The 10189-nt window shown below is 37.6% G+C and overlaps 1 protein-coding gene across 1 annotated transcript in view; it reads left to right on the top strand.

Moving 5' to 3' along the window:
* Window positions 1–6: 6 nt before the first annotated feature.
* LOC134540374 (proton-coupled zinc antiporter SLC30A5-like) overlaps window positions 7–10189 on the top strand; it is a 77352-nt gene continuing 67169 nt past the window's right edge. The window contains exons 1-3 of the mRNA XM_063383061.1: window positions 7–115; window positions 3351–3505; window positions 8221–8430. Coding sequence (XP_063239131.1) covers window positions 72–115; window positions 3351–3505; window positions 8221–8430 — 409 coding nt within the window. The 5' untranslated portion in view covers window positions 7–71. The remainder of the gene's footprint in view (window positions 116–3350; window positions 3506–8220; window positions 8431–10189) is intronic.

The raw sequence follows: 10189 nt of genomic DNA, 5'->3' as shown, positions 1-10189 counted from the left end.
GCTTGCAGGACGGCGAGGAAGCGGTGTTTGCAAGCGGCCACGTTCTTCCGTTCCTCGCGGTCGCCCTGTTCATGTTCGTGGTCGACTACTACGCCGATGCCGTGTGCTCCCAGAGGTGAGGGCGCTGGTGTCTCCCAGTTGTTTCCCCATCACCAATCAACGCTGGTCCGCCTGTGTCTGCTGTCAGCTTTGTTACGTTTCTCCAAGCATTACCTGCTTCCTTCATTCTTCAATCTGTTCAAGCAACTCATTCCTTGACGTCTAATCATTTTTTATTATGTTTTAATTCCTTATGAAACATGAAAAGCATTTTGTGATTTTCACTTTTCTATCATTTATTTCAAGTATGCTGCAATGAGCAGTTTATTTGGTCTAAAAAATTTAGCAGTTTTTAACCTAAAAATCTAGAATGTGACTTAACTGTTTAACCTCTTTAAAATTTGTTCATGGAGATGATAAATAACAGATTACAATTTATGTTCGTGCTTAAACACCTGTGTTTGAAATCGGGCAGAACAAATATGTACATCTAGTTAATTTGCAGACAGCACCTTATTCTGCTCTGTGAACGGGATATAAATAAAAGCAGACTATGAATATCTATCGGTGGCTGCCGTGCGTGATGAGGTGGAGTGGAGCAGTGAGGGGTGAGGGGTGAGGGGGAACCAACACCACTGCAGCACCCTCTACACGGCCCAGAACCTTCGTGGTCTGTGTATGGGCGAGGCATGGACCGTGTCATGTTGATGTATCATTTTTGTACTGACGGGGGGCGATAGTCCTTTACATTCTTAAATGTGTAGAGATAAGATTTTAGGGTTTGATTTTCAGGCCGATATTGTTTTCGAAACAAGATATTTTGTTGTTATTGTTTTTATTTTTTATAAAATGTGTTTATTAAACAATAAAGCATATTACTGAACAATTATAATACCTAAATGTGCCATGATACTAAGTTCTCCAAAATAGTATCAATTTTGACTGATAATGATGCTCTTTTTCCAATATAATTGTTTGTAATAAACATGTCTAACTTTTCTGAACAAATAAAATAAATCTGTTAAGTATTTCTTTGTTAGAAAAAATGTTCGAAGGTCATAATGTAAAAATAACATGTCGCAAAATTAAAAAAAAAAAAAAAAACTTTTTACAATATTTTTTTATTAAATGGTGGTACGAATTTCATGCTAAATTGCTTTCATTGAATTAAATATTTAAAAGATTAGGTTTTTGTCGTTAAGTTAAGTTTTGATTGAAAAAGCTGATTAGTTTCATGATTTTAATTGCATTTCAGTGCGGTGGGGTGTATTCCTTGAATTGTGGTGCTAAACTGTGTATTGACGTGCTTTTGTTTTAGGTGTTATTTTGGTTTTATCACAATTAACAATATAATCTTACCCCTATCAATGTGTGGTGGAAAATAGTCAAACTTTTACCTTTCCCTACACTCTTCTTACTTGTGGATTCCAGTCTGATCCTTATTTACGAGCGTTATTGCAAAACCATGGGCATAAGAGTTGGACATTGACTAGCCACACAACGAACCATGAATTTATTTGTGTAAGGATAGTACTTTCCCATATTGTTCAAAATTCATCTAAGTTCCATGTGAAACCAACATAAGTAAAAAAATTAGGGGTGTGCGGGAATAGGTTTTTGTACGGCGGGAAATTTTCGGGGAAAATAAATTATTCCCGCGGGAAAACGGGACGGGATCGGGAAAAATTTTTTAATTCTAATATGAGAAAATGGTCATTTAAAACGTTTCTTGCAAAGTTAGTTGTTTTTTTGCTGCTTTTTTCTTTTGTCTGCTTCACTTGCCCTTTTTTCAGCGGCGACTTCATATTTTTTAGCATCATCAAATTCTTTTTTTTATAGAGGGATGTTTATTGAGATGTCTTAGTAATCCAGATGTGCTACCATGCTCGCATCTCAAAAAATTTTCACACGAGAGTGACGAGACACAATTTGCCAGCGATTTACTGTCTGTCAGACATTCAAAATACTTCCAAACATTTTTAGGTTTACAAGTAACAAGCTGATCGGTTGCGACCTCCATTATTTGTAGGCTGCTAGTTTGTTTTAATATACAACAGCATCGAAAATAGGAACAGATACTTTGCACAAGCCTTAATAACGTAACGTCAGCCGACAAAGCCCGCCAAACTAAACAGTAAACAACAATTTTTTTTCTCCCAAAGCAAAATCATAGATATTTAGATACTCGTGAGCAGTGGTGTAAAACTACGTGATTTCATATTTTTCAAAGTGCCAATACAGTTCTCTACATCGCCACTGCTATCAAGTAATGAGAACTATTACGCTTCGTTATGTAACGCAAGTCTAGTATTTCTTATAACTTTGGTGAAAAGGTTGGATTGCGCATGTTTTTTGTTTGTGTCTAAGGACACAGTGGTTTTAGGTTAAGTATTCGATGGTGACGGCAATAACGTTATATAACTGACTATTCACGTATCTTGCAAATTTTTTACCCTTGAAGAAATATATTAATGAACACATACAATATTTAAGGTACTCCATGTACGTTTTTTATATTCCAATTAGATATGTGTAAACGATTATTATAATTCACTGCACACCACAGCTGTCGCTACGATCGGCATACGTTTAAAAGATGTTTTGCGTTTAAATAGTACGGAAACCCTTCAAAAATGTACGAATCCATAAAAAATATTGTTGTAAAAACCGTTTGAATTGATAGAAAACATGTTCACATGATTAGTAAACATTTGTAAATTTTTAAACAATTTCCCGAAAAATTCGGGAGTAATAAAATTCCCGCCCGGCATTTCGGGAAGCCTATTTTCCCGACTTTTTTCCCGAAGCGTCGGGATCCCGCACACCCCTAAAAAAAAATGTTTGTTCTGTGTAATCAGTTAATTACTCATCTATCTATATGCTTGACGGTTCTATTGCAAATAAATATAAAACATTATGGATTTACAGTAAACAATGATAACAAATAAAATATTTAAATTTAAAAAAATGTTTGTTCTGTGTAATCAGTTAATGATTCATCTACCCATATGCCTGATGCTTCTGTTACAAACAAATATAAAACATGATGGATTTACTGTAAACAATGAAAAAAAATAATTAATTAAGAAACACTCTAGAGTAAATGTTCATGTAATTTTTTCCACAAATAAAAATTAAACAAGATTAAAAAATAAAATGTTGAAAAATATCGGTTACCCTTTTAAAAACTGAATAAATCTGCGAAAGCAGCGAGTGTGAGAGGTGCGTGTGTGCGTGTGTGTGTGCGCGTGTGTGCGTGTGAGAGAGAGAGAGCGCGCGCGCACGACCGAGCTCCGGGGATGGTGGCGCAGGCTGGACGTGCAGCAAGTGGCGAGGGCCGGCTCCATGAGCGTGTTCGCGTGCGCGCTGGTGGCAGCACTGGCGTGGCACGGCACCAGCCAGCAGGAGGCGGCCGATCACGGACTGTCCTGGGGCGGGGTGCTCGCCTGCATCCTGTTCACGCTGAGTAAGCATTTGGCATCCATTCTGGATAGTTTATATTTCCTCTGAAAGTGTCTGTCTCAGCGCTGTAGTGGTTACGGCCATCTTCCGTCAGTGCGTGTTCCCCAGTGGCAGTCCTGTGCGGGACGACGGCGGCGATCGCCCCCTTCCCTTCTCTAAACAACCCTGCAGCTAAAAAAGGGGGGTTGTCTGTAAAGTCGGTTTACAGACGACAATTTTACGTGATAACGTCATAAGAAAACATTGATGAAAAACTGCATACTTTTTAATTTTCAAATATTATTTACAGTTTTTGCAAATTTAATTTAACTACATAATTTGTTTAAATATAATCACGAACAATCAGTTAAAAAGCCCGCCTTAACCTGTTTGATATTATAGAAGATTTTCTCGTACGGTGGTCGGCCGGTTCTCTTGCACGCTCGGCTCAGGCGGAACGTGACAATTTTTCGTGCCTGCAGCCGGCGTTCATTGATTTATAAGACGTTATCACGTCAAAACACTAGAGCGATGACATAAATGATCTACTCTAGACTGCATTGGACCTTAGAAGTAAGTTTCCATTTTTGTAAAAATGTTGAATTCTACAATAACTTTCATTGCTACCACTATATAATGTTTTTTAATCTTTTCAAGCCATCAAAAGGCAATAAAATAGTCTTACATGCCATTTAACTGGTAGGTATTCCATAACACCACTCTCATGTCCACTCTCCCGACAATTCAAGGCTGGGTCTGCCACTGTGAACGAATTCACGGTATGTTAAAACACCTTCCTTTAAAGGTGGTATGTAGGGAATCTGAACATTTGGTACTCAACATTCAATAGTCATTTCTGTCAAAAGATACACATAATTCACTCAGCATGTCGTAATTCTGTTGCAAATGACAAAGCACGTATTAAGAAGAGTACATAATTTAATATTTCAAAGACTTCTTGATTGAAGTGGCGTATAGAATAGTATTATTTGTTGAGAATGACTGCAGCTGCAATGATACTGGCAATATACTCTATTTTACATCATCAGAAAATCTCTGTCTTTGCCTTCAGAAAGGCAAATTTTTATTATTCAACTGTAAAACATTATGGCCAAAAAATTTTGAAAAATGGTGGTGTTTTTCGATACCTTTCTCTCCTCAATCTACCGCCTACACTGACAGGCTGGCAATATTGATAATAATCCATCCGGTTATGACTTAGTTAGCATCACTCGCAATGTTGCATTTTCATGCCATTACTTTTTGTTTTCACCAAGGAAAATTTCTTTGAGTTTTAGGTTGCAAATTTAATCACCAAATTCATGCTAGACACCATCTGCTATTTGTAAAATCTATGCCGCTGAGGAAAAAGATTGTACTTCACAAATTGGCCCAAATGAAATAAAGTCAACTGCTAACAGGAAGAGGCTGTCTTGTAGTATTAGTAGTAAAAGCCAGCAGTGAACAGTTTTTAAAAAATAAATAGGTATTTTTACAGAATGAATCATAATTTTTCAATCCCTATAGGAAAAATGTTTACAATTCAAAACTTGAGTTTTGCTCAGCTTCGAAATTTCGGGCAAATGTTTACAGCTGAAATTTTGTTTTCCTGACTCTGTTGTGGTCAATCATTGGAAGTTATTTTCTAGGTTTTTCACAGTCCGGCAACACATGCATGATTGCTTCTGTTATCTCATTTTAGGGATATTACTCCCTAAATATTTACAGTTACTGTGGAAGGTCTATAATTCGACACTTTCAGTAATCCGGTGCCAATTGAATCGTTTGCATTCAGGTTTTTTTTTTTTTCGGGTTGGTTCCAACTCTTCACCTTAACAGGCAGGTTGCATCACTGCGTTGACAGGGTTTTTAGTTTGTCCAGATTTAATTTTTACTGTAATTTTTTATCATTTCAGTAGAATGTTTCCTGTTTTCTACTAGTTACATTTGATATTTCTCTGCAACATTTATTTCTGTATTCATTTTTTTTTATTAGAAGATAAACGGTTCTCTGTATCATTATTTATTTTCTATAGACCAGCTTATAACAACCAATTTTAAATTCCATTTTACATACTATATATTAATTACCGTATATACTCGTGTATAGCGCGCCCTTTTTTCCCCTCAAGTAAAGGAAAAAAATAAGGATGCGCGCTATACACGGAAAAAAAAAGTTTGGGGGGGGGGGGGGAGGCGGGGAGGAGTGGAAGTCGTTAACTGCCGGGTGACGGGTGACGTTTCTGGCCAGCCCCCACACATACGCACAAGCAACAAGGCCTCTCTTTCACACACAAACACGCACACGCACACGCGCGCGCGCAAGCTCGCACATCATGGTCTCTTGTTTATTTTTAGACCTCCCCCCTTTACAGAAAGCCAGCTCAGAAGCTAGTAAAAAGAGAGAGAGAGAGAAAGAGAGAATGTTGTCACCAGTTTCCCCCCCCCCCCCCCCCCCAGCCAACTTCTTCGCTTCCACCATTCCTCACCGGTGAGTCATATAGTTCTCCGCGCCAGCTTAGCAACGTAGCGCGGCACGCCTCCCTCCCTTCCTCCCTCCCGCCCGCCCACGTACCAGTTGTGGCGATATAGCGCTTCATTATCTTCCGTTTAGACAGCAGAGTTTATGTATTTTCCTGACGCATCACCACACATCAATTTAAATAATCAGGTACCACAAAATTTTAGTAAAATTTTTTTATGGGAAAAAAAAAATTTCAATTTTTTTTTTTTTGGAATTAGTTGCAAAAATCGTGGTGCGCGCTATACACGAGGGCGCGCTATACACGAGTAAATACGGTATATATTAGTGTTCTCTTTAAAACTGCATTGATATCCAATAATGCGGCAAAAATGCCAAGCCGGCACGCCCGCGGTTCTGAACGTGCCAGGTTAAGGACCGTCCAGTGTAGCAAAATAATACAACATTGCGAGTGAAGATCAGGGTTTCAGCACACAGGGGACATCTGGAAAACAGGGAAATATCAGGGGGATATAACGTGTTTCTTAAAAAAATCTGTAAAACCCAGGGAAATCAAAAACACCTTGGTTGGAAAACAATTTTACATAGGCAGCTAATCCGTAACGCTTAGGTTAATTAAATGAAAGGGATTTTAACAATAATGTATTAATTTGAAACATAGTAAAATATGAAATATTTATATTTTTCAGACCAGTAGTGTTGGGTGCGTGATAAAATTATAACGGAGCAAACTGTGTATTGTAATATATATCATATATTGCCGGGTAGAGTGTTGATAAAGGGAGGGGAACATTAGATTGGACTGGGAAGACGAGGAAAAGTCAGGGAAAAGGGCGTAAGGAAACATGTTGGAACCTTGAAGCTGAGCCTTTACTGCGGGGAACTTCAGTAGTGACATGGTTGATGAAGTGATAGTAGTGTTGTTACATTCCAGAGTTGGCTCGGCAACACGACCTGGAATAATAACAAATACAATTGAACACTGCTGTAGTTTTGTTTGTATTAAAAAATTTTTTATTACAAGTTACATTGTGAGTTGCCACGACACTGCCGCACTCCGCGGCTATCGAGCGACAACTACATACTGAACAATACGAGCAATGACTGCCGACTCATGACAGCTACTGCGTTACTGAACACGCACCATGCAGGTACCATCCCTTAACAAGAACAAAACAAAGGGAGGTAACCCCATTGGGCTGTCCTCAGAAACAATGACGAATTTTACTAAGTCATGTTTTGGGCGATTACCGACGACTGTAGTCACTAAATACTAATTTATATCCAAAAAAACCAAAATAAGAAGGTTGATTATAAACCGGTGACGCCCGGACCACAGTCGCGAAATTGACTCTTCTAATCTTCATAATAATGTTTTGAGCCACCTCCTCAGTCCCTGTGCAGTAGATGACTAAAAAACCAAAACGACACACTGGTCTCACGGGAGACCAAGGATTGCACCATGACGTAACTTTCGGCCAATCACCGCACAGTATGAAACACTCCCTCCAACACTAGCCAATCACAGAACAAATTACATTACATGAAAAAATCCTGTACACACATAACCCGGGTCTTCCCTTGATCTGTCTCTTCTCAAATCCACCTCAAAATCAGGGACTCCCAAAATATTTTCTCACGCTAGTTGCTCTGTCTCTGTCTTACACCGGATGCATCATTATCGTTTTATCACCTCGGCGTCACTGTGTTGACGCACGCCTTTCTTTCTCACTCTAAATGCCACGCAATTGGCTCTCATGATTGCATCATCCCACAGACAAAATTACAAAAGAAAAAGACATTAAAGTGCATTTGCACATATAAACAAAATATTTAAAGCTTAAAAACAATTTAAAACACATAAAAACGTAATTTTTTAGGTAGAATTGGGTAAATTTACAGTTACATATCTGTTTCATAATAAAGCAAATAGGCTTAAACAATACACAAATACTAGAAACGGTAATTAATTGAGAGATTACATTCATAAAACATAAGCAAACATAAATATTAACGTGGAAAACAATTATAAACTGTAAAATATTATCATCAAAGTTATTTGAAAAGATCAATTGTAAGTTTCGTTGATTTACCACCTGTACCACAGTTAGGTTATGATGCCTGAAAATTATATGAACAACTTACATACTGTATTACTGTTAAAACATATTTCTCATAAAAACTTAAAGAAAAATTGGGGAAGGCACTTCCCTGCAATGCTGTCAGTGTTGCAGTGCAGCGTGTGCGTGGGTCGGCAGGCACGCTGGGGCTGACCTCGGGCAGCCGCGCCGGCGCGCAGGGTTCGCTGGTGGGCTTCTCCTCCGCGGGCCTGCCGCTCTACACGCTGACCAGCAGCGCGCTGCACCAGTCGTCGCGCTCCGCGGCGCGGCTGCTGGCGTCCGTGCTGCGACAGACCCTCGACAGCCCCCACGGCCGCCGCATCTTCTACTTCCTCTGCCTCAACCTGAGTGAGCGTCCACCTTCCGGAGTCATGGCGATTCCTCGGTGATAGTGACTCTGGTGTGCCATCAATCAGATTTCAAACACAAATATTTTTCCAGGGGTGGTTTTGTGCATAGTCATACGTGCTGTAAAATAGCGTATGCGAGGTCTTGTTTGTACTAGTACATCTATAGAAATGGTGAATGCTAGATTGACTTCATTTCTTCCAGAAAAATGCAAAATAGGTATGCAAAGTTACTGGTCTTTAGTAGTATTATTATTAATATTAATAATACTATTAGAATAATGAATGGGTTGATAAACATAAATAATCATTAACCTTACAATTACACATACAGAAGTAGGAAGAACAGCAAGGATACTTTTTATGTAATTTCTATGATAACCTATTATTTATTACCATAACACATACAGTGGAATCTCAGTACTAAGTACTTACAGGGACCTCAAGTTTTTGTACTTAGTACTGAAAGTACTTAGTACTGAAACATACATACATATCATCTTTACAAAGAGAAAAAAAAAATTAAAAAATACAAAAATAGCGATATTGTAAGATACATTATTTTTTAGCCAACATCTGACTTCAGTTTAAACATTGGTGTGTATGTATAATTTAAGTTTAGTTACTTTTAAAAAATGTGTTATTTCAGTTTGTTTTTGAGCTTGAATGATGCTCTGTTGAACTAAATGTTCTATCTCATATTATGTCTTCGCAACTGCGACTTGCTTTTTTCCTTTGTCTAGTTCTCTGAGTATTTCCACTTTTTCCTTAAGCGTGAATTGCTTTCGTTTCTTTTTATCTCCATTTATCTCATTTTGCAGCACAAATACAATGCGGTGTCTAAATAACGTAACCTGAAAATAAACTCAACAATAACAATAAAATATCCCGGCACAGACGTCAAACAGTATATTAGCGTAGCATAACACTATTGTCTAAATAATTAATACTACTCTCAAAATTCCATGTTTCGATGTATCGAATGGTGTTGTGTTGCTCACGTCGCATACTACGTATGGTATAATCTATGGTAGTGCGCGCAACTGTTTGTAACTTTGTTTTCAGGGTTTAGAGGTTAGATAATACGTTGTGGTGGTATTTGTGTATGTTTGTTCTACAACATTAATCATTTAGCTGGAAATTTATTTACCAGTTTAAGTAAATTTTGGTGTAGTAATGCCACGCTACGAGTAGAATTTATACGTTATAGTGAAAATATGATACTTTAAACTGAAACCATTTTGCATGGTGAAGATACGATTTTTGGCGGGGACTTAAAAAAAATACGTTAAAGTGAAATATACTTTATAATGAGGTACGTTGTACCGGTATTCTACTGTATAGGTAGTAAACATTCCATAAAATGGTTAATTAAATTATTAATACAATTAACTTGAAATTCGTGACATGTATTTGATTATTTGCTGGATCAATTGCAGGAATTAAGGTCGGCACAGAAATACAAATTCAAGAGTTTATTAGTAAAAATTATTAAATCCTATTGCTTCCATTCACGGTGTAGGTTGTAGAGATTATAAATGTTATAATATTTGAGGGTTCAATGAAAATTAATTATTATTACCACGGCTATTAACTAAGGGTCAGTTTCGAGAAACTATTAAATCGGACCACTGGTTTTCAAATTCTAATTTCCAAACTGAAAATGTTGATGGTTTAAACAATTTAAATGGATTTACTCAAAAAAATATAATGTTTCTACTTGGTTGTAAATTCATGTGAGGACTGGATGAATTAACATG

Source organism: Bacillus rossius, chromosome 16, assembly GCF_032445375.1.
Source record: "Bacillus rossius redtenbacheri isolate Brsri chromosome 16, Brsri_v3, whole genome shotgun sequence".
Classification (NCBI taxonomy): domain Eukaryota; kingdom Metazoa; phylum Arthropoda; class Insecta; order Phasmatodea; family Bacillidae; genus Bacillus; species Bacillus rossius.
Note: the sequence above shows the minus strand (reverse complement) of the source record. Positions and strands in the feature narration are given on the sequence as shown.